Below are 25677 nucleotides of genomic sequence, written 5' to 3' on the forward strand. Positions count from 1 at the left end.
CACCCCCAGCTCCCCGCCCCGCCCTGCCCGTCCCACGCGCCCCCCCTGAACCCCCACACTCACCCCATCCCAGCATCTCCCCCCGCTACCCCCTGCCGCTCCACCTGCCCCGTATCCCCCCCGCCAACCCCCCCCGCACCCTCCCCCATCCACCGTCCGCCCCCCACCCTTGACGCATCCCCGAACCCCCGATCGGCCCACCTCTGCCACCCCTCGCACCCACTCCCTGCCGCACACCCCGCCCCCGCCCCGCGGAGAGCCCCCCCTGCTGGGCGGAACTATGTCATCGTCTGCCGAATCCCCCCCCCCAGCTCGCTCTCACCCCCTTCTCCCTCCTCTTCCCCCCCCTCCGAATCTTCAATCATAAGCGGCGATTCCCCCCCTGCCACTCCCCGCCCCCCTGTCTCCCCCTCCTCCATTGTGCCGCCTGCCCCTCCCCCAAGCACCCCTCCCTCCTCCCCATCCGGCCCCCCCCGGCCCCCTCCACTTCCTCCACCTGACCATGCACCCCTCCTCCATCCCCTCTCAGAGCGTGTCCCCCTCCCACCCCCCCTCTCCTGGTGCTGCGCTTCGCCCCGCGGGCCGCCATTTCCCTACCTGCACCTCCTTCAAGTCCCTCACCCGCCACAGCATTCCCCGTCGCTCCTCCCTGCACCCCCCGCCCCCCCCCCGCCACCCCCAGGCCCTCCGCACCTGCCACAAACGTCAAAGGCGCCTTCTTCCGGCCGCCGCGTTTTTGCCCCGGCCCCCCTCCCCTCTTCGACGCCCCAACCGCTCGCTGGCCGCCACCGCGCGCCGCTCTCTTCGAAGCTCCCGCCCCCTCCCCCTTCCGCGCACGTGACCTAGGCGGCTCGCAAGCCGCCAGTGCCGCCGCGGCGCCATCTGCCGCGCGCCGCGGTGGCCTTACCCTGAGGTCGCTGCGCAGGACGTGCGTCCTGCCCGCCTCGCCGAGAAGGCGAAGCGCTTCCCGAACCCGGGGATCTGACAACGCGTCCGCCGCCATCCGTCAGGTACCTCGCCGTCAGCCCGCCGCCTCTTCAACACCACAGCCCGTCTCCTCGCACACCTCGACCGCAACCTGCACAAAAACTCCGTGTGATCGCCCCCTCTCCCTGCCGCTATCCTCAGGAGCCTTGAAACACAATTGCCCTTACAAACTAGCCTTATTAACAAAACTACGCACAAAATTATCTGAGCCCCCCGGCTGCTGGGTCACTGTCCCATGAAATGGTGCACAGTGACCCAAAATGGCCGCTTTTTAACCCTCCCAGCCCAAAAGGAGCCCAAAAACCGCCGCCCAGCCCAACCAGCCCAAAGTCCCTTCCTGTGTCTGACTAAATACCTCCCCTCCCCTTCCTCCCGGGGCCCCAAACTCCCCGGGGGGGCGAGCCTCCCTCCGGTCGGCCACCCCCGCAAAGCCCCATTGCCCTAAGGCTGCAAAATGTGAAACCACAGGCACCGAACTTTGACCTCCGAAGTTAAAAAGATAATGTGTATAAATAACCCTTTCCCAACATATTAGCAGTAGTTAATATGTTGAAGAACATGTAGCTCTTCTTCAGCGTAATGCTAATACTAAGCAGACATTGTTAGAGTAAAGGATATTTGTGAAAAACGGATATAAAAGCAAACAATAAAACGGCCATTTATTCCTTACAGCAGCAGAAAACCGAGGTGGACTTTGGCACCGACAAGATGGACTCCCGGTATTTTGGAGAGCTACTTGCTGAACTCAGCCGGAAAAACAATGACCTGTACAGCTGCTTACTGCAGCACGTCGAGAAGATCGGAGGGCGGTAAGCTCGCTTTTCTTTCCATCTATTAACAACTTGGCCTCAGAATCTCTGGAATGTTGCTCCTTTTTAGCCAGTACAGGGTTGGTCTGGAAAGTAGTGTGTGTAATGTAAGGGTTCAAGCATCTGTATGCATAACTCGGACATCCGTGTTCCTTTGAAAACCATTGAGATGCACCCTTTGTGTAATTGAAAGAAATGTGTTATCAACGTGGGTGGCTATTTAAGGTGTGTACTTTGACATATATGTCTCTTTACTACGAATGCGCTACAACGCATTCCATTACAACGCAGTTGTTACAACGACCATGTTGTTTCAACGTGAACCATTACATCGCAAGTCGTTACAGCGACTTGCTGGGGGGGGGGGGGAGCTGTATTTAGGAATAGTATAATTTACTATGCCTACTCCAGTTTGTGCAACAGCAGGGAAGGTGTTGGATTGTAAATTCAACACCAGCGAGCCCCTACAGCAAGTCGTTGAAACAACTTGCAATGTAATGGTTTGTGTTGAAACAACGCAGTCATTGTAACGATCGCGTTGTAATGGAATGCGTTGTAGTGCATTCATAGTAAGTGTATACGTGTAATGAATGATGGAACTTGTGCATGCAGTTATGCCAATTAGCCAATATTTAAAAACAAAAAACAAATATATATGTATATTTAAAGCTAAGCACCTTTCTGATTCATAGAGCTCTCTGGAAGCAGGAGGTGGTTAGTTTCTGCAGCTCGGATGCTCTGAGCACGTTGCTAACACTTAGATCATTCCACTTGATGCCTGTGGTTAGTTAGTAGCCTGCTGGTGCTTCAGCCAGGATGTGTTTGATATGCTAAATGTTTGACATTTTGTGCATTGTTCATTATGTCAATTTGCACATATAAGGGAAGGCTAAACACACTCTAAATTTTCAATAGTTGAAGACTCCTTTAATCTTTTTATAACCACTGTATAACCACTCCAGTGGGAGGAGCACACCACACCCCTTCACGTGCCTAAATAACTTAATGTTTATATTATTTGCATCAAAATCTTTGAATAATGTTTTTAGGGTAAGTACCTCACGCTATGTTGTCAAGGCACCAGATTTAAAGTCCTGTGTTTTATTTTGTCCTGCTCATTTTTTCTGAGATTTGTAGTCTTGATTTGCTTCCATCGAGCCAGACCAGCTGACATACCTAATCAGAATAATTTGTAATTAAAAAACTGTCAGCTTAAAGGATGTTATCTTTACAACCTGTGAGAACATGTGAATATAATTAACCCCCTCAGCCCCCGTCTCTCTTTTGAACCTGGGAAGAAAGGAGGGAAATGAAGGAAAGGGAGAAGGCATGCTAACGCCCAAAACTAATTTCATCTAATTTCTCCTCAGTGTTTGGTATTTCCGCTGCTCATCCTCCCCAACTAGGTCAAATCATCGTAGCAAGCAACAAAAGTGCAATAGACCCTCCTCTGATCCCCAAATGCTCATACTGCAATCCGGATATTGCTTACTTTGGCTCTAGAGGACCAGTTTCTGTGCCCATCAGTATGTCCTGCAGTAAAATGGATGCCCAAGAAAATGTCAGTCACAGGATTCTCACGATTCTTCACGACACTTTGGATTTTATTCTCTTATTCTTTGCAGACTCTCTAACTCCAGAGCATGATCACCAACCCGTGTCACGTTTCAACTGTAGAACAGTAGAATTTGTGCAGTCTCCACTGGATGTTGTATTATCCTGACCATGCGCTTGGGATCATCTCTACTAGTAGTACATTTTTGCTGATCTCCATATCTTTCTTTCTAAAATGTTCACAGAAATCACTTGCTTTCCGCACCTCTGGTGGGCACCTTTTTGTTTGTCATCTCTCGCAAGGCTTGCCAGCTAAGCTGAAAGTGATTCAGGATGGACTTAGATTCCTCTGGTTATATTTGAGGATTACTTAGAGCTATCTAGAGACTACCAACTAGTATTCCTAAGTTAAAGGCCACACCATTATGGATGTGCTGTAGATAAAGAAGTGTTGACATCACTCCAAGTTAGCTGGCACTTTTGTTATCCCCACATTGAACACCATTGGCAGGCTTGCCAGAAACAAAGGTGCCGGTATATTGCAAAACATTTCGTGTGCAATCATCTCCCACCCATTATCTGAATGCCAAGTGGTTTCAAACTCCACTTGCCGTACTGCTGTCGACTCTGGGTACTCCACAGAAATCCTTGAACTTTCAAGCCACATCACCACCTCTCAAGATTGCTTTTTTTGATTGGGCTGGCACAATGCATCCCAGTCTGAGTACATACTTCCACCCAGTGACCCAGATGAGCAAAACATCTGCCCTTTTTCAGTATCATCATAAAGGTAGAGGAGCATTTGCTCTTAGGCCCTCTCCTTTAATATAATGATCATTCTTAGGTTGTGGGTCCAGAATGTTATCTCTCCCTTCCAGTCACTGATTTTCTCTGATGGAAGCACACCATTGGCCAAATGTAGCAGGACCGTCTGCAGTGTGTTGCTTTGCAAGGAGCTAATCACAAAGATCTACCAACCTGCTTGATTTTATTTATTTAAGAAATGTAGTGGAATATGTCCACTTGTTAGGTAAAGAGCTCACTGTGAAAAGTGCATTGGTAACATGTAGAAGGCTGTCTGTCATAAAAGGAATGTTCCTGTACTCTCAGGATCATGCTCTACCTCAAGTTGCAAAAATGCTCACTGCATTGAGCCAACTTCAGGCAAGTTTTATCCAAGTAACTTCCCAATCACCTGAAGTTGTTGATTCTCTGTGCGGCCATCCATATTACTTCACCCTGTCCAATTGAAATCTAAAGTATTATTGTATCTCTATCTTTTGTAATGTGTTGAAAAAATACATGCTGATGCTTCTGTAGCATAACTAATTCAGTGTTTGTGTATTTCTTGCCTTTAAATTCTCTACTCATAATAGCTTTCTTTTACGTGAATAAAATCAGTATGAATTCTGGGCGGCTTATAGTGGACTAGATAAGTCACCCAAGAGGCTTTTTGAAAGGAGGCTTCATCAATAGCTATTCCTTTATAATACGTTTTCGAGTTCTGACAGTTCTAAAGTTACCGAGCTGCTTTCTGTTGTAAGATTGAGAGAAGAAAGTGTAGCTTTGAAAATTCAGGTTAAATAAATGTGATATATATATATATATATATATATATATATATATATATATATATATATATATATTCACTGAAAAAACCATAGGTTAGAGACCATATATAGTTAGCTGGACATTTTATTGACATAAAACCAATGAAATTCCATATGGTCAGTGACATCACTGATGACATCACTGATGACATCTCAAATGACATCACTGATGACATCATTCATGTGATAATACGATTAACCTCTTCAGACTCTAATATAACCTTAGATACACTCAGTGTAAACAGACACTCACAGACTGTCACTCATCCATGGAGTTACACACACACCTAGTCAGTCATGCAAAGAATCAATCACACCTCCATTTTCTCAACTATACAGTTATACATACCTTACTTATTCAAACATATACTAACACATATTTACTCTCTTATACAATCCCGGATACAAGTTCACAATGATCCATACAGCCACTCACACATTCACTGGCTCTTATGCACAGTTATTTATATATGTCAACTCTCAAATGTACTGTGTTTTACATATGTACTTACTTTGACATGTAGCACTGAGATATCCATTCACTCACCAATACACTCATGCACACAGTCAACCGCCCATACAGCTGTTTCCACATGCACTTTTGAACCCATACATCTAGTGAATCAACTGCTCACACATCTATGCACAGAGTCATACACCTCCCAGCCACCCACACACACACTCAGTCTCCCATACAAATACTTGGGCAACCAATCAATAACCCATATAGTTACTCATATAGCTACTGATCAACACATGCAGCAGTTTACAGAACAACAGATATAATGATGCACAAATTAAGACAGTTTAGTCACTAAACCATGCACTCAGTGAGACACATTTAATCACTCACTCATACAGTCAGTCATGCACCTACTAAATCCTTCATCCAGACACTTATAAATCCACTCATTCTTCAATATGTAAGACATATTTTAACTTCACAGAAACATACAGTCACTCGATGTTGTCATCAGTGATGTCATCAGTGATGTCATTTGAGATGTCATCAGTGATGTCATCAGTGATGTCATCAGTGATGTCACTGACCATGTCATGAATGATGTAATATGTGACATGATCAGCAGTGGATTGCGGGTGCGCGATATATAGTTAGTGCAACTAACTATATATGGAATTTCATTGGTTTTATGTCAATAAAATGTCCAGCTAACTATATATGGTCTCTAACCTATGGTTTTGAATTTTCAAGGTTTTGTAAATGCAAATTCCTAACTATATATGGTCTATAACCTATGGTTTTTTCAGTGAATTTCATTGGTTTTTTAAAAGCTAATATCTATAGCTGTAAAATATATTCTTTATTACGTGACGTATCACGTAGCCACATGAGACGCCTCATGACGCCGTGACGTATCGGCTCTGCAGCGCAAACAAAACCCGTAACGTAAGCGCGCTTACAGATATATATATTTTTTTAACCTTAATTAGACAAAATCCACACGTGCACATATCTTGAGGCCTTGCAAAGGCACATCAAACAAACAGTCCCTACAATTTTGCCAAGTTTGCTGGAAATCTATTCCCTTAATTTTTTTTTTACTGTTTCTCTTGGTTTTCCCCTTGTTACGCTTACCGGGACGCTACCCGGTACGCGAACCGGACGCTCCAAAAGCACAAGATGGCAGACTCCCGTTACGCTGCCGGTTAGCTGCCCGGTTCGCGTACCGGGAAGCGCCTCTACCGCAAATTTTTTTTTTTTTTTTTTGCCCCGCGGGGGACTTTAATATCCCCTTCATCAATCCTAGGGGGTCAGGAGGGGTTTACCTTGCCCCCTTTCCTTCATTTCCCCCTTTGTTTTTCACCACATCTTGTTTCTCGAACCTACCGAGAGACAAGATGGCGGCCGCTCCGGACTGTTTACAATGTTGACAGCCAATCAGCTTCTCCTCAGACTCCCGTTACGCTGCCGGTTAGCTGCTTGGTTAGCTGCCCGGTGAGCTGCCCGGTTTGCGTACCGGGACGCGCCTCTACGGCGAAAAATCGAAAAAAAAATTATTTTTTTATTTTTTGCCCCACGGGGCACTTTAATATCCCCCTCATCAATCCTAGGGGGTCAAGAGGGGTCTACCATGCCCCCTTTCCTTCATTTCCCCCTTCGTTTTTCACCACATCTTGTCTCTCGATCCTACCGAGAGACAAGATGGCGGCCGCTCCGGACTGTTTAGAATGTTGACAGACACCGGAGAGCCAATCAGCTTCGCTTCGCGAAGTTCCGCGACGCGTCCGGTACGCGAACCGGAGCGCTAACCGGAGCGCTGTCACAGATATATATTTTTTTTTAAACGTTAATTTCTCAAAATCCACTGGAGCACATATATTGAGACATAGCAAAGGCACGTCGGGCAAACCATATCTACAATTTTGCCAAGTTTCATGTAAATCCATTCAGCCGTTCGAGCTAAAAGTGAGTCCAACCGCCCTGTGGAAAAATGAATGGGAAAAACGCGTTTTGGGACCCCCCTTTTTTCTCGGCCCCCCCTTGACGAAACCCCCCAAATTTTCAGGGGCTGCTCAGAAACAAAATGTACCATTTTCCCGAAAATTTCAGCCAATTCCGTCTACAAACGCCAAAGTTATTAGACATAGAATTTTCAGAAATCCCATAGAGAAAAAATCCTAACTATATATACCTACTGGCTATTGCCAGTAGGTAATATAGATATATATATATATATATATATATATACATATTCTGTTTCCTTCCACATTTCACCTTATTTACGTACAACAGAACATAAGATTCTCTGACATTCCAGGTCATGATTAACAAAACCTCTATCTGTGAATAATTTCATGCTGAGGTGCCATTTGCAACTGTGAATCATTATTAAGACTTGCCAAATTCTCTCCTGTCATGAATGAAACCTGTGGGCATGAAAATGAGTCTTCTTAGAGTGGGCAGTGAATCTGTGGTGAACGCTCAAAAAGTCTTAACTTAGATGGTACTCAAACCTTTTCCAATTACCGTACCACGTTTGCTGCTTTTTTAACTTAAGCTGCTTTTTTAACTTAAACTGAAATAACCCGAGTGTAGGTGATTTAGGAAGCGTCCGAATGACCGTAGGTCATAGAAATCATTGCATGTAAACAAGTAATGTTTTCCTTGTGAATTAAAATGAAACACTACAAATGTACCTTTCCTCTAAACCGGCAATCAACAATGATGGTGGAAACTTCATATATATATTAAAATTTGAAATTTTAAGATCTCCATGTCCTACTTTCAGAAGGCGGAAAATGTTTAAGATGTCCAAGTGGGTAGTCAAATGTCTACCCGTTGTGCAATTTCAATTTGATATATATTTTTTTTAATCATAATACAACTGCTTTTATCTGATATTCTCAAAAAAATCACTGTTTCAAGGATCATAGCTACAATTTTATTTCTTTGATGACGAGAGGATCATCTGAGAGGCAATTGAGTGACCATGGTTTGATTTTGGTAATACATTTTTCCTCTTTAGCATTGTTCACCATCCCAAACTGATGTCAAATTAATTGTATTTTTTCTTCTTTAGAAAACACCTGGATTCTACTTCTGAACAGGTATGTAGTTTACATATAGCATTGTAGGCGCCTTTAAATTTTGTGCCATTACCTAGAATGTATTTTGAATAGCTAAACGGTCAATAAACCTTTTGTTCATGAGTGGACACTCTCTTTCCAGATAGCGGATGGAGTAAGTACTCTCCACTTGCTTTCAATCACTCCTTTAATGGGAAGCAGTATTGAAAAGAAGACCTGTGCACCATTAACTGGTGCTCAAACTGCGCAAGCTTACAGAAAGCCTTTGTTGCATACAATGGTTATCCCCAGCATTTTCCACAATTCCAACTGTGCTATAGCCTAAGTCTGCAATTTACTGGGCACATATGAAAACAAACAGTATAAACATGTTGCAAGTTGGGACCCTTCACACTTAGTATGTTTTCCACATTAATTATGGACACACCTCCCTTAACCGAAGTACTCTTCAACCAGTAATACTAGAGTGGACTCTTAGACCTTGCCTCCAAAATGTTGTTCGAAAGAATATAATGATGCTGTTGAAGAAAGTATCAGTAAAACGTATCAAATCTTTATAAAATTCAAACAGATACTCATTTATTCAATCCTTTTCAGTTGGTCAAATAATTACCAATACACTAATTGAATACAGACACAGATATATTTTTCACAGTATATGGAACTTTAGACTTGACCAGAACACATTCTATTTAGAGTATATGAGTCATAAAGTAGAACCTAAACTGTTGCTGTTATGTTTGTTTCTAAAGCGCACTATCACCCACAAGAGTCTATCGGTGTTGAACATGTGTGTGTGCCTAGCCCTCCCTGTGGTAGGCTGGATAATTGAAAAGCCAGGTCTTAAGCTTCCTTGAACAGAGTTCAAGAAGAGAGGACGACACTCTGATGTGGAATGGGAGGTCGTACCATGATTTAGGAGCAATGCAAGAGCACACCTGTTCTCCTGATCTGGTTGTGTGTGTGGGGGATGTGAGGGGAACTGCTGTGGAGCTAAGGTGTCTGGGTGGTTAGTGGAAGGCAATGCGACTGTCCAGGTAGGTGGGGCTTAAGTTGTGTAGTGCCTTGAATGGGTATGTGAGGAGTTTGAAATGAGCATGTTTGTGTATTGGGAGCCAGTGGAGCTCCCTGAGGTGTGGTGTGATGTGGTGTGAGTTATGTGTGGGAGGATAAAGAGGAGTATGGCTGCTGAGTTCTGGATGGCTTGTTGTCTTGGTGAGTTGCTTGGTAGTGATATGGTGAGTTGCTTGGTGATGGCAGCATAACGGGTGTGATGATTCTGCGGCTCCTGGTGTGGGTGCTGGGTGTGGTTGTGGATCGGAGTCCTGTGGTGAGATGTTCTTGCTAAAGATCACTTTTTCTTTCTTGTGGGTGATGAGCTTGAGACAGTGTGCTTTCATCCAGTTAGTAAACTTTACTCATGCAGATGGATGAACTTGTTTCTGAGGTACAGTATGAGTCTTCAATCAATCAATCAAAGGGTTTGTAAAGTCTTGTGTCGAATACTTCGTTGTAGTGACTTCATGAAAAATTAGCACTTTTTTTTACAAAACCCAGAACTAGGCTGTGATTTCATAATGATTTTTAAGGGCTGTTACACAATTCCTATTGTGGCTGGTACTGAACGTAGAGACCAATTCCAGCAATATACCCTTTGTGATTACAGCTACAGTATTCAGCATCAGCATGTTGGATGGACGAGAGAGCTGGAAGTTTGCATAGTCTTATTTTATCCCAGAGTGAAACGTTTCTGACATAGCCATGTTTAAGGAGTTTATTAAAAGCAATTATTTTTAAGATAACATAAAATATTTAGTAATGAACCCTTCTCTATTGTATGTGCTGGGAGCTTTTCGTGCCCCCCGTTTTGGTTTTATTTTTTATCGTACCCGCTTGAAATTGCTTGTGTTATACAGTGTCCCCCGGTGGCTGTGTTGTATTTTTATCTGCTGCGTGACCAGTATTTTATCGTGCCCCCACGTACTCTCACTGTATATTATCGTGCCCCTTGTAACTGCCTGGTATTTTATCGTTCCCCTTGTAATTGTCTTGTGTTTTCTCATCGTGCCCCCTTGTAATTATTTCTGTGCCCACCTGGTTGTCATTGTGTCCCCTTGTAGATAATTAATCTGTGCCCCTTAGCCCGCTTTCCTCTTCCCGCCGCTGCTAGCCTTGCGGCGCCTCCAGTAGGCCCATGCACGTTCCTGCCTCCCAGCTGACCGTCCCTTCCCCCTCCCCTACTTAATGGCACCCACTGTGCGGTCGCGTCACTGCCCCTGTCCATGACCCGAATGGGACCAGCGCCAGGAACCCTGAATCTTTGACCTTCCATCGCTACGACTCCGCTGCCCTCCTCGCAATCAACACCGGAAGACTGAGAGACTGCCTACAGGCCTCGCCTAACACGACCCACAGCCAATTCTCCTGCCGCCACTGCCCCCAGACCCTCACCTCCACCCTCAAAACCACGGACGCCAAGACCAACGACACCCTAAGATGCATCCTCCTCAACATGCTCTCTGTGCACAAACACGCCACGGAAATCTGCAACCTACTCGACTCTCTCTTGCCCGACATCGCTTTCTTCACAGAGACCTGAACCAACGCCTCCTCCGCCCTCGACATCCATACCGCCATCCTGGAAGGATATAAGATCCAGAGAAAGGACTGCCCCAACCACCCAGGAGGAGGCATCGCCATCAAGAGCACCCTCTGGCTCACTACCTCCAGCGAAACCTTCCCCTACACCGAACCCTACACTTTCAGATCCAGACCAGCCCCAACTCCACACTCCGAGGAACCCTCGTGTACAGACTCCCTGGCCCATGGACACCCTCTGCCACCTCCATCACCGATTTCATCGCACCCCACACCATCACATCAATGAACTACATACTCATAGGAGACCTGAGCTTCCACCTCGATAACCCCAACAACCCCAACTCCACCATCCGTCGTGCAAACGTCGCCAACATCGGTCTTAAACAACTTGTTACCACGCCTACCCACAGAGCAGGACACACCCTCGACCCCATCTTTTCTGCAGGAAGCAGCGTCCATTTCAGCCACACAACGCAACCACCATGGACCGACCACCACTGCGTACACTTCACCATCTACAAGCCCAAGGCACCCAAACTAGGCCTCCGTCCACCACAAAGAAACTGGAGCAAGGTTACCAACGAGCAACTTAACTCCACCCTCACCCGAGACAACTGCACCTGGGCATCCAACGCAAACACTGCAGCCAGGGAACTCCACACTTGGATCTCCAACTGCACAGACAAGCTTGACCGCTAGGCAACCCCGACAAACAACACCCAAGGAAAGCCGCCTGGTTCACTGCCGATCTCCAAGAAGCCAGACGCACCTGCAGACGCCTGGAGAGGAACTGGAGAAACACTAAGACAACCAAAAACAACTCCACCTACAAGAACGCCATGATGGACTATCAAAACAAAATCATAACCACCAAGAGGAACTTCATCCACAACAAAATCCTCGCCAACTCCACCAATTCCAAAGAACTCTTCAGTGTCATTCAGGAATTCACCAACCCACGCAGCGAAGCCACAGACATCACCCATCCCAAGACCTCTGCGACAAGCTTGGAGCCTATTTCCACCTCAAGATCAAGACCCTCTACGACAACTTCGTCGACCATCCACCAGATGCCGCAGCCAGTCCACCGCCCGCCAAAGGCACAAGCCAGCCCACCATCTCGCAGCTGGACACCGACCGCGACCGTAAACACCACCTCAACTATGAAAGTCATCCACTCAGGGGCCCCCACCGATCCTTGCTCTCCTCACATCTACCACAAAGCCACGACCGCCATTGCACCGAGCTCCAACACACCATTAACACCACCTTCAAAACAGGCACCTTCCCCGACGACTGGAAGCGGGCAGAAGTCAGGCCCCTGCTCAAGAAGCCCACAGCTGACCCCACCGACCTCAAGAACTACCGGCCCATTTAGCTCCTCCCCTTCGCAGCCAAAGGTGCAGAGAAAACAGTCAACAGGGAATTAACACAATTCATCAAAGAGAACGCATTCCTCGACCTGTCCCAATCCGGATTCCGAAACAACCACAGCACCGAGACCACCCTGCTCGCCACCACAGATAACATCCGCACCCTCCTGGACCAAAGCCACTCCGCAGCCCTCATCCTACTTGACCTGTCAGTGGCCTTCGACACCGTCTCCCACCGCGCGCTACTTGCCAGACTTCACGACACCGGCACACAAGGAACTGCCCTGGACTGGGTCTGATCTTTCCTCACCTGAAGGAGCCAAAGAATCAGACTGCCACCCTTCCTCTCCGATCCCACGGAAATCACCTGCGGAGTCCCACAGGGGGCATCTCTGAGCCCGACCCTCTGCAACATCTACATGGCCCCCCTCGCAGCCATCATCCGACAACATGGTCTCGACATCAAAGCCTTCGCCAACGACAGCCAGCTCATCCTCTCCCTCACCAGACACCCCACCACTGCCAGACTAAAATTCCAGAAAGGAATGCAAGATGTCGCAGTCTGGATGCCCAACAGTTGCCTAAAACTCAATGCCGAGAAGACAGAAGTCCTCATCCTTGGAACCACCCCTTCTGCGTGGGACAACACCTGGTGGCCAACCGCCCTCAGAAGCCCACCTACCCCCTCTGACCATGCCAAAAACCTCGGCATCGTACTCGACTCAGCACTCACCATGACCCGACAGATTAACACCCTCACCTCCAGCTGCTTCATTACCCTCCCATCCTGTGCAAGACCTTTAAATTGATCTCCCTGGAGGCAAGGAAGACAGTAACCCACGCACTCATCACCAGCAGACTGGACTACGGAAATGCCCTCTACGCCAGCATCAACAAGTCCCTACACTGCAAACTCCAGACTATACAGAACACCAACGCCAGACTCATCCTTAGCATCCCACGGCACGAACACATCAGCCAACACCTACGTAGACTCCAGTGGCTCCCAGTGGAGAGAAGAGTCACCTTCCAAATACTCACTCACACCTGCAAATGCCTACACAACAACAGACCCAAAAACCTCAACGACCGAATCAACTTCCACCTACCCAAAAGAAACCTCCGATCTGATCTACCAACCTCGTATTGGCCGAAACCCAGCGCATCCACAGGGCCAGAGCAGACGGAAGATCCTTCTCTCACATTGCAGCCAAAACCTGGAATGAGCTACCGGCAGACATCCGATGTGCCCCCTCCTTGAAGACCTTCAGGAAGACTCTCAAGACCTGGTTCTTCAGCTAGACAGACCTGCGAACCCCCCACACCCCCTCCCCTTCAGCGCCTTGAGACCCTTACGGGTGAGTAGCGCACTTATAATACCCCTGATTGATTGATTGAGCTGTACTTAATGTAAGTGAAAGAAAAAATGAATAATTTTAACAGGGTAACATTTCTCAGTGAGACACTACCAGCAAAACTAAAAACTGTCCAAAGTAAGGGAAAGAAATTGTGTAATTGGATGATGACAGTATGTTCGGAGCCGCAGATTTGAATTTTGCCAATTAACATAGTTTCTTCAATTACATTTGATTTATCTTTGCTATCATTTATTCTAACCAGTTTTCTAATGTGTTTGCAGCCAGAAGATATTGAATCTGTAATCCCGAAAGGAGCATCGGAGTTGACAAAGCAGCAAATTCGTTATCTGTTGCAGGTGGGAAAACACATATTTGAGTATTGAAATGCTTATATGGTGCTTCAAGATGGCATCACCTTTGAGCACTTGATTGCAAGAACTGTTCTTACATGTTGGGGCAGTGCCATGTAAGTCCTCAAATATGTAACCCTTTTATGTGGTATTTATTTTTAAAAGGGCACCAATAGAGCTCATACGCCGAACGATTGACTGAATTAAGTGTTATTTACACCAGTCGTAGATATATCCCATAAGCAATAGTTAAACCTAAAGGTTCACAATCTTATACCCCACCACCTTTTGCTGCTCTTCCTTGTGGATGCCTTAAAGGAAATAACAAGCCCAAAACTGATGGCAATATTGGATGCCCAGCCAGAAGTGATGTTGCAAATAAAGGCAACCTGATGTTCTACTTTCAGCATTGAAGTAAAGCCCTAGGTTAGTTTATTTGTTGTTTATCTGTTCATAACTGTGTTCAGAGTTTTACTGTATTCTTTATTCCAAACTTTATGGTCATGACTACCCTAGATATTTTGGCCTGAAGCACAAATGCTAAAACATTTGTCCCATCTCAGCTGCGAGGAATTAAAATACATAGTTTACAAATTACTAGCATTTCTTTTGTAGTCCTGATTAGGCACCTTTAATAATTTTGCATTATTCCTTTTGTAGCAGGACGAATACTTTTCCGTCTCTATGAATGCTCCTCAGATGTTCACCCTACTTTTCACCTGCTTTGCTCATACCTTGTACAGACTGCCACTACCTCATGAAGCTTCTGTAGGGCATTGCTTGTACTTGTTAGTGACAATGATGTCATTGCCTGTGGATTGACTGATAGGGTCTGCGCACTCTATGTAACACATTAGAAAATCTGGAGATAATGAAATTCCAAACTGCGCATAACAATCACTCTGTGAAACGCTAAATAAGGTAACACTGTACTTTCCTTCCCTCTTTAGATGAGACAGACATCGGACAAATCAATGAGACTTGTGCTGTCTACATTCAACACCCTAAGGGAAGACCTTGGCCACCTACAAGGAGACATGAACGTATGTGACTACATTTTTTAAAGTGACTGGCAGACTGTGCTGTTTATACTTAACTCTGGCTTCTGTAGCAACATCAGTAAATCCACCCTAAGGAATACAGAAATAATTCTGATTGTTGATATTGCCGTGCACAGGATCCCTAATCTTTTTGAATTATTATACACCGCTGCTATGCAGATAGCACACTAATGTTATTGCAAAAGTTCTGCACTAGCCCAACACTTGTTTACAATCCAAACGATTTAGGGAATACACATTTACACTTTTTACACTTAGAATAAGTATACCACAGTAAATTGCATATTCCCAATCACTATTTATGAAGGTTTCGGTATTGTGGCCCCATTGATATAGTTTATTAGTGCATGCACAGTGCAAATTGATGCTCTTCTGGTCCAATGGTGTACTCTTAAGATTAAGACTCTATAAACACGTTATCCCTCATTGTTTGTAAATGTAGTGTTGTGGTACTAGGTGCAGATTTTGTTTTAATAAGTCACTAACCAATACCACAAGGTTACAACATGGGTGAACATTTTTGCTTTTAGTTCACAAACTGCTTAATGTTTCCTTTACTTGTAAAGAGTAGATTGTGATCAGCATGTTGCAAATTTTGAGGGGCAAATTGCAATGTTAAAGAAATATTGGGAGTGGATAAACCTCACGTGGGCAGAATTTAGATGTATGTTAAAAATGGGTTGGATGTATTTGGCTACAGTAGTGAATTTAGTGAGACGTGCTTGGATACATTTCAAGTCCTGGTCAATTCTCATTTTTCCCTAGAAACTGGAAACTGACAAAAGTCTACTTGAGAGAGACCTTGAGTTTAAAGAAACACAAGTGAAAGAATACGAAGCACTTTTGGCATCTTTACGAGAAAGTAATCGGCAACAGCAGGTAAATGCAGGTCTATAAGGTGCAGTTTCTGAAAATGTATATGCTTTTATCACTACTAAACCTGTATTTGCTCAGGAACATGGAGAAGTATTGTAACTCCATTGTAATTATACATTTGGTATTCTAATTTATGCATACTAATAATGAAGTGGATCCACATTTTTTGTGGATCTTAATGAAAAAAATATCTGTGGGCATTCATCAAATTAGGATCTTTAAACATTTATGCCTCAAGATGAAAGTTCGTAAAATGTAAAACCCACAGAAATGGTGCATATTGCACTTCAATAAGTGCAGGGATACAGGCAAAAATATGTTTTTTCCCAGGAGACATGTAGTTGTCGGCATGTGTGGATATTCTCAGACCCCTCAGTGTTTTCTCCAACCTATTTGCACATGTATTTACACAAAGAAGGTTGAATTAAAACAGAAAACAGGATGGGAAACTTCACCACATACTTCCATGTTTGATGGGGAGGAAAGGGATTTCGGCTTTATTGCTCTGCAGATTTCGACATTTCGCTTACAGTACTGTCTACAACCCCATCAAGTGGGCAGATATGAAGTTCTAGAAGGCCCAGTGGTGGAGAGTATGTTGATACTCTGTGTCATAGAGATCTCTGTAGCGAGTCACCACTAGTACATTTCTATTAGTAAGGGTAAATTGTGTATTCCTATATTTGATGTCAAAGCTAAGAGCAGAAACAGTGGAGGAAGCGTCGAAGGGTGCCTCGCTCCCAGAGTTCCTATCATCATATCCAAACCTGCTCTAACATTGTCATACACGTGGAGTCCCTGTATTCTTCATGACTCAAAAGACGACTTCTAAGTCTGGGCCGAACACTAGATGGCAGTAGTATGCAGAGCAGGTGCACCTACAACACTAAACGCTATGAACAGATGTTTACAGCAAGGAAAGCAATATTTTCCATTGCCAATTTTCAGCTCTGCCTATAATCTCCAAGATGAAGGTGGAAATGGTGAGTGTTCGAAAGGTTTTCTTGTAAATCTATTGAAGTCCGATATTTCCACATTATAGTCCTAGGGTTACATTTAATCACAAAAACGTTGTAAATCAAACCAACCTGTAGGGTTTAACCACTGGCAAGCAGATTTCTGACTTTGTAAAAAAAAAAAAAAGTTTTTGTGAAATACCTGCCATTTTTTAAATATGGAGATTTAAACTTGGAAATGAGACTGAGACAGTTAAGAACCTCAAGGTCCTACCAACAGTGATGAACGGGACTTTTAATGACTTTTTCAGGACTGATTTTCTTTTTACAGCTGTCCCTTAATGGTTCATGAATGTTTAAATCCAGAATTGCAATTCTGCTCGTAACCTTTGAAGTTATAATACAGGATTCAAAGACAAGTTAGGAAAAACCTTATGTTTTTTGCCCTGAGTCTTTGAGAATGGAACAGTGGAATCGTTGCTGCGGTTAGTGGGGTAAGAGAGTACATACATGAGACATGTAATGTCACAGTGTATGCTTCCCTTATCAATAATCGTTTTGGTTCCTTATCTTTCCGACCCTGCGGACGAAACCAGCCACTTTGTACAAAACAAATGTAAGAGTTGAAGTTTATTAACGTAGTCAGAAGTACCTATGTTAGCATGATAGTTGTCTAAAAAAATATGTACTAAAAGAGAAAGTGGAAGTGTTCAATTCAAAGCATCACACTTAGCTTATAATATGTACATAGTGACATTGACAAAATGAAAATGGCAATTCTCGAAATTTGCAGTGTTACAAGTACACTCTTTATTGGGATAGAGAGTCGGCCTTCATAAAGCCACTTGTGAAGTGTTGGTGAAGAGCTAATTCCTCACATGTTAAGTAGCGAAATGAGGTATGGGCCATGCAGAGGCAGGGAGTGTGTGTTTGGAGGGGTGTTAGATCATTGAGTCAAAATGCAGGAAATGTATTCTTATAAACCAGCGTTGGTGGTTAGGGTTATCTTTAGGAGTTCCGTCCGGGTGGATGTTAGTGTAAGGTAGCTTCAAGTGACCATAATCGTAGTGTGCAGGAAGGTGCATTGCCTTGTTCTATGATCACTCTGAAAAAGTGTTGTGATGGATATTTCATCTCACAGAATATTCATCTTTTGAATATCCCTATGCACCAGATTGGATCTGGAAACTTTGCTCCCCAGAGGTGCCTCGTGGCACCATACGGCTCAGGTGTGGCTGTGCACTGCCTGCGCACATAAAAACACAGGCTTGTTTGGCTCCCCGTTGAGCTCAGGCATCAGCTCCTTTTTTTTTAACCTGCCCTTCCATTGTGGATCTAGCGATCCCTCTATTCTTTAGTATTTTCCAATTTACTTAATTCCATCACAAATCGAACAATATAACTTATTGGTCAAGTGCTACCATCTGCAGTTTTAGGTTCTAACCCTGTAGGTGCTGCAAAAAACAAATCCATGTTCATCACTCGCTTTATGTCTGCATGTGGTGCTTGAAATTTGACATTGATCTGTTGACCTGCAACAGATCAATTTGTTCTTAAGCATCATTGAGAGTGAAGCCAAGCTGTTTTTGGCCAAGCCTCATTATAATTTACTGGCCCACTCCTGCTCACTCAGGCAGGTAAGTCACCCTAAAAGAGCATTTCTTTAACCCCTTCCATGCTGATGACGAGCTCAGCTCGTCATCAGCATTACCTACCCTGTGCGGATGACAAGGTGAACACGTCACTCAACATGTTGATTTTGAAAATCCAGCGCACAGTGGGAAAACCGCTAGCGTGCAAGTGGTTAAATGCCTCTTACAACACAAAAGAGGCAGAAAGAGACGTAATAGTGGAGGACCCCCTCCTCTTTCAGTGTAAGATCCCGCTTTTTAATACTGATCCAGGAGTTGGTGGTGGTCTTTTCTGTCCTCTTTGCTGTCCTCCAGTTCCGAGCCATTACCGATCCTGGAGAAGCACTGGTCGGAGTATTTGCAGCATCTGACAACATCTAACAGGAGTCCAGTTTCTAACAGTCAATAGCTGACTTCTTCAGCATTACTCCTTGTTCTTGCATATGCCTTTACTCCCAAAGTGGATTTGGACCTCCAGGTTCTGATTCCCGGGGTTCTTCAGCCACCGGGCAGTCCGATCCTGTTCAGTGCTTAATGGCCACTCTGGTGCCTCCTTCTTAGCCCTCGTCCATGTGACTATCAGGGCCAATGATGTCATGAGTAGATTCGTTCCCAGGACCTTGCTGAAGTCTAGGGCACCACCCTACGGATTTACCTTTGCATGGGTGCCCTCAGCAGTCTGCCTTAACAAGCAATCTTTTTTTTTTAATATTAAGTTTCATTTATCGGAGCAGACAAAACAATCTCACACCACAGTTACAAACTTCAACAGTCAACTTCAAAACACACTTTTTGCATACAGCTCACAACTATTTTGTTTTGCCCACAGCTTGAATAATTTTTACACGCAGTCATAAGAAGTGTGGCCATATGATGTAGGCATTAAAACAATGCTAACTTCTAAAGCATGGTGGATGTACAGTTCATCAAATTCAGATGCTCTCAAGTGATAACCGTAATAAAAAGAATGTCAGTAGTTAGTTCAATATTGTTTTAATTTGGCAGTCATTACTGTGCAGTAATAGCATCATGCTACATTATTTCGGGAGTACTTTATTTCTCATATAAATATGCTTCTGAACAGATGCCTGTGAGGGTCACCCACTCAGCTCTATCGCATGTGGTCTGAGACGGTACCCAGGCTGTGCCCATACATAAACAAACTCTTCTAGTAAGTCCAATTGTCAGCATTCCAGCCTGAAGTTTCTAAAACCAGAAAGTAATCCACATCTTGAGGTCACTTCCTTATATATTTATCAACATAAACAAAAACACACTGTACTCGAATTAAAATTTGGGACAAAATTGTGCAAGACAAATATATACGGTATCATTTATGTAGCAAACGCACTGCTAGTTAGAGCAGTTTCAATCACCCTCTTTTTCTTTTTAATACGTAATGCTCTTGTCTATGTGCAATAACTCATTTACAATTGCTGGCCTATTTACAGAATTATAAATATCTTTAACAGCCTGTTGTGTAGTTCCCCACTTCCCAGTAGGAACTACACGTTTATTGGGCAACATAAACATAGAGATGGTGGCAGACGGATTTTGTGAACCCCGCAAGATATGCCATCCTAGAGACCAGCTAGCCCACTGTGCCCCCATATGCACCCCTAAGCCTGGATAGGTAGGAAATGGTTTTGGCAACCACAGACCATGACATCCCTGAGCTCTCGCAGGGATCATGGTAACAGATCTGGAACCCTTTCGCTTAGTCACTCATGTTCTCTTTCTCTCAGAGAAGGAATACACAGTGGTGCGTTTTCAATATTTATTGCAGCAACATGCTTTTTAATAGGCTATATGTGCTGCAATGATCAAAGGATGGAAGCAGATGACAGTGATTAGCAATATAAAGACAGTGAACAGAATGATAAGTTCCACCATCTTGCTAAGACTATATATATATATTACCTACTGGCGGTCGCCAGTAGGTATATATAGTTAGGATTTTTTCTCTATGGGATTTTTGAAAATTCTATGTCTAATAACTTTGGCGTTTGTGGACGGAATTGGCTGAAATTTTCAGGAAAATGGCACATTTTGTTTCTGAGCAGCCCTTGAAAATTTGGGGGGGTTCGTCAAGGGGGGGCTGAGAAAAAAGGGGGGTCCCAAAACGTGTTTTTAACATTGAGTTTTCCATAGGGCGGTTGGCCTCACTTTTAGCCCGAACGGCTGAATGGATTTGCACGAAACTTGGCAAAATTGTAGGGACTGGTAGCCCGATGTGCCTTTTGTAGGTCTCAATATATGTGCTACAGTGGATTTTGAGAAATTAACGTTTAAAAAAAGATATATATCTGTAACAGCGGACCGGGCAGCGCTCCAGGACGCGTACTTTTCGCGCAACGGAGCTTTGTGAAGCGAAGCTGATTGGTTCTCCGGCGTCTGTCAACATTCCAAACAGTCCGTAGCGGCCGCCATCTTGTCTCTCGGTAGGATCGAGAGACAAGAGGAGGCCAAAGCGAAGGGGCAAATGACCATAAGGGGGAATAGTAGATCCTCGCTGACCCCCTAGGTTTGATGTGGAGGTTTTAAAAGGGCCCCGCGGGGCAAAAAAAAAAAATAATAATAATAATCGAACGGCTGAATGGATTTGCACGAAACTTGGCAAAATTGTAGGGACTGGTAGCCCGATGTGCCTTTGCTAGGTCTCAATATATGTGCTTCAGTGGATTTTGAGAAATTAACGTTCAAAAAAAGATATATATCTGTAACAGCGCACCGCTTCGCGTACTTTTCGCGTTACGGAGCTTTGCGAAGCGAAGCTGATTGGCTCTCCGGTGTCTGTAAACATTCCAAACAGTCCGTAGCGGCCGCCATCTTGTCTCTCGGTAGGATCGAGAGACAAGAGGAGGCCAAAGCGAAGGGGCAAATGACCATAAGGGGGCATAGTAGATCCTCGCTGACCCCCTAGGTTTGATGTGGAGGTTTTAAAAGGGCCCCGCGGGGCAAAAAAAAAAAATAATAATAATAATCGAACGGCTGAATGGATTTGCACGAAACTTGGTAAAATATTAGGGACTGGTAGCCCGATGTGCCTTTGCTAGGTCTCAATATATGTGCTTCAGTGCATTTTGAGAAATTAACGTTAAAAAACAAGATATATATCTGTAACAGCGCTCCGCTTCGCGGAGATAAAATTATATCTGTATTACCTAGCTGTTGCTAACACCAGTTAGCGACGGCTAGTAGGAGATAGCGACCATCTTGGGCCCCACTTTGCATGTGAGTGATATTTATCACTAATGACATGCAAAGTGGGCATGCCAAGATGTTAGCGACTGGAAACAGTCGCTAACATCGCTATCTCCTATTATCAACTTTTGGAAATATTCGAGATAAGCGCGAATATCTCCAAAACGTAACAGCTGCCCTGAGCAGTTCTTAGCCATGTTATCCAATGGGAGGTGGATAACATGGCTAAGAGCATTAGCTCGGTAATGCATGAATATCGCTGAGTTTTCAGCGATATTAATGCATTGCGGTCGTTTTTTATCGTATTTGCGATAAACCTTGATAATAGCAAGGTTTATCTGCGATAATTTCTGACGGTAAAAAAATCTTTGCAATGCATCGTTAGGGATAAATATCGCTTAACTTTGGTAATATGCCCCAACGTCTGTTAACGTTCGATTCGAAAGAAATCAGGAAGTGTTGAAAAACATTGTCTGCGCCATCTTGTCTTTTTTCAAATGCCACACTTTTGTCGTGCACGGCAGCCATTTTAGATGCCTTGACCAGACCCACTCTGTGCACGCTGTCGATCCTTAGCATGGCTCCCCACCCTCGCAAGCATCTCACCCAGGCAGTGGTCACCCCCGCTCTCTGTCTTATGCATGGGTAATAAACCTCCCCCCATCTGCGCTGCTCTTCCCTGAGAATCACACCCTGTGCCCGCCCGACACCTCCCTTTCGCCCTATTCACTACCGCACCCTCTGACACTCCTTTTCCTCTGTGTCCGATTGTCCAGGCCGGTCCTAGGCTATCAGCTAGCCCTGCAGATGTAGTTTATGGCCACAGCTGTAAAGAATCACCCCTCTTCAAAGGAGTTATAGTAGATCAAGGCCCACACTCGATGAGATCCGTCACAGCAGAAGCGTTGCTATTATCTGAAAACCATCCTGTATTGTGATTGGGGAGGGGACCGAGCGTGAAGCGGAAGATTCCAGGGATGACTCTTTGTACATCAAAGTTTTTACAATTATGTGTCACATTAAAAATATATAGCACTCCGACAAAGTAGTAAGATTATAAAACTTTAATAATTTATAAATATATACAAGAAAACAAAAATAGTAATAAAATATAAACATTTTTAGGGAAAAACAACGAAGTAGCGGTCGGCTGTGCGAATAGTCCCAACGCAGCACAATGTCCAGATTTCCGGCGTGGGGCGTCGCGGGGGGTGGGTCATCAGTAGCAAACTGTTGTGCGAATAGTTCCAAGGCAGCAGAACGCGCCGAAATCTAGATGACACGAAAGTGATGTCTAGTAAGTTGCCACCCAGCAAATAACGGCGTGGGGCGTCGCGGGGGGTGGGTCATCAGTAGCAAACTGTTGTGCGAATAGTTCCAAGGCAGCAGAACGATGGCACCAAGGTGATGTCCAGTAAGTTGCCGCACTGGTTTTGGTATCCTACAATGCTGCTCCGAATAACGGCGTGGGGCGCCCCGGGGGAGGCAGCGTGAACGGGCCTCTCCAGGTGGAGTGTCATCTGTTGTAGTGGGGCGCCCCTTTACCGTTTCAGTTGCCATTCCGTCCGTTTTTGGTCCACTGTGTCAAAAGCCGCAATTCAGCTGAGTTGCGCCCACTCTTGCGGTGCAGCGATAGGCGGCTGTCACAAGGCTCTCAAAATGGCGGCAGGCTCTTTCCTTTTTGGGCCTGGTCCACTGAAATGGCCCTGGGACACCTTGGAAATCGGACGCTTGTCTGCTAGGTCTTGGACCCCATTCTCGAAAGCGTCCCCTCCGCCTTGAGAATTCATCAAAAGTTTTGGGGGCCCCGACTCCTGCAGGCTTCTGGTGGGGAGCGGCTGCCATGATTGCTCGCGGAATGACTACGACGGAGCCACGAGATGGTGGTGCTTTCATGGTGATGCCAGCTTCAGTCTGAAACATCCAGAAACAAGGTGGGGCTTTCATCGTTTGGGGAAAAAAAAAAGTTTTCATCCAATGAAAAGTGTTGTTTTTAGGTCATATGATCAAGCCTTCCATCATTAGGAAACCAAAAGTAAAATGAACCAATGAAAAGTTTTATAAACAAGTCACATGACCTGTTATGCGGCATAGGGTATAAAATGCGGAGAAAATACGTTGGCACGTGAGGCGGCGTCAGTAGCGGACCGATGTGCGAATAGGCCGAAGGCAGCACAACGCGCCAAGATCCGGATGGCACCGAGGTGGTGTCTAGTAAGTTGCCGCACTGGTGTGGCCATCCAACAATGCTGAAAGTCGGCGTGGGGCGCCCCGTTGGCCTGTGAGTTTGCGTCAGTAGCGGACCGATGTGCGAATAGGCCGAAGGCAGCACAACGCGCCAAGATCCGGATGGCACTGAGGTGGTGTCTAGTAAGTTGCCGCACTGGTGTGGCCATCCTACAATGCTGAAAGTCGGCGTGGGGCGCCCCGTTGGCCTGTGAGATGGCGTCAGTAGCGGACCGATGTGTGAATGGGGCCGAAGGCAGTGCAACAATATTTTCGGAATAGAAGACACCACTAGGCGCTGAGATGCCAAGATCCGGATGGCACCGAGGTGGTGTGTAGCAAGTTGCCGCACTGGTGTGGCCATCCTACAATGCTGAAAGTCGGCGTGGGGCGCCCCGTTGGCCTGTGAGTTTGCGTCAGTAGCGGACCGATGTGCGAATGGGGCCAAAGGCAGCGCAACAATAGTTTCTGACTGACACCACAAGGCGCTGAGATGCCAAGATCCGGATGGCACCGAGGTGGTGTCATAGTTGAGAGTTCTGAGCAGCGGTTGTAACACTGTCTGAAGCTTATTTGCAGCTGCTGCAGCTTCACTACGCGTCAAGATCCGGATGGCACCGAGGTGGTGTCTAGTAAGGTGCACTGGTGTGGCCATCCTACAATGCTGAAAGTCGGCGTGGGGCGCCCCGTTGGCCTGTGAGTTTGCGTCAGTAGCGGACCGATGTGCGAATAGGCCGAAGGCAGCACAACGCGCCAAGATCCGGATGGCACCGAGGTGGTGTCTAGTAAGTTGTCGCACTTCTGTGGCCATCCTACAATGTTGAAGTCGGCGTGGGGCGCCCCGTTGGCCTGTGAGATGGCGTCAGTAGCGGACCGATGTGCGAATGGGGCCAAAGGCAGCGCAACAATATTTTCTGATTTGAAGACACCACAAGGCGCTGAGATGCCAAGATCCGGATGGCACCGAGGTGGTGTCTAGCAAGTTGTGGCACTGGTGTGGCCATCGTACAATGGTAAAAGTCGGCGTGGGGCGCCCTGTTGGCCTGTGAGATGGTGTCAGTAGCGGACTGATGTGCGAATGGGGCCAAAGGCAGCGCAACAATATTTTCTGACTGACACCACAAGGCGCTGAGATGCCAAGATCCGGATGGCACCGAGGTGATGTCTAAGTTGCGGACTGATGTGCGAATGGGGCCAAAGGCAGCGTAACAATATTTTTTGTATGGAAGATACCACTAGGCGTTGAGATGCCAAGATTCGGATGGCACCGAGGTGATGTCTAGCAAGTTGCTGTACTGGTGTGGTCATCCTACAATGCTGAAACTCGGCGTGGGTCGCCCCATTAGCCTGTGAGATGGCGTCAGTAGCGGACCGATGTGCGAATAGGCCGAAGGCAGCACAACGCGCCAAGATCCGGATGTCACCGTGGTGGTTTCATAGTTGAGAGGCACTTCATCTGCAGTGGGGCGCCGAGATCCGGATGGCACCGAGGTGATGTCTAGCAAGTTGCTGTACTGGTGTGGTCATTCTAC

At 45.6% G+C, this 25677-nt stretch overlaps 1 protein-coding gene across 4 annotated transcripts in view; it reads left to right on the forward strand.

Annotated features, from left to right (window-relative positions):
* POF1B (POF1B actin binding protein) overlaps positions 1-25677 on the forward strand; it is a 234852-nt gene that overhangs the window by 159756 nt on the left and 49419 nt on the right. For 2 of the 4 annotated variants that reach the window (XM_078688473.1, XM_078688471.1), the window contains exons 7-11: positions 1663-1796; positions 8503-8530; positions 14123-14197; positions 15142-15234; positions 16018-16131. In XM_078688473.1, coding sequence (XP_078544599.1) covers positions 1663-1796; positions 8503-8530; positions 14123-14197; positions 15142-15234; positions 16018-16131 — 444 coding nt within the window. Of the gene's footprint in view, positions 1-1659; positions 1797-8502; positions 8531-14122; positions 14198-15141; positions 15235-16017; positions 16132-25677 lie in introns of all 4 variants that reach the window. The other 2 variants (XM_078688470.1, XM_078688472.1) reach the window with 1 other exon arrangement.

The sequence above is a fragment of the Lissotriton helveticus genome, chromosome 4_1 (assembly GCF_964261635.1).
Source record: "Lissotriton helveticus chromosome 4_1, aLisHel1.1, whole genome shotgun sequence".
Lineage (NCBI taxonomy): Eukaryota > Metazoa > Chordata > Amphibia > Caudata > Salamandridae > Lissotriton > Lissotriton helveticus.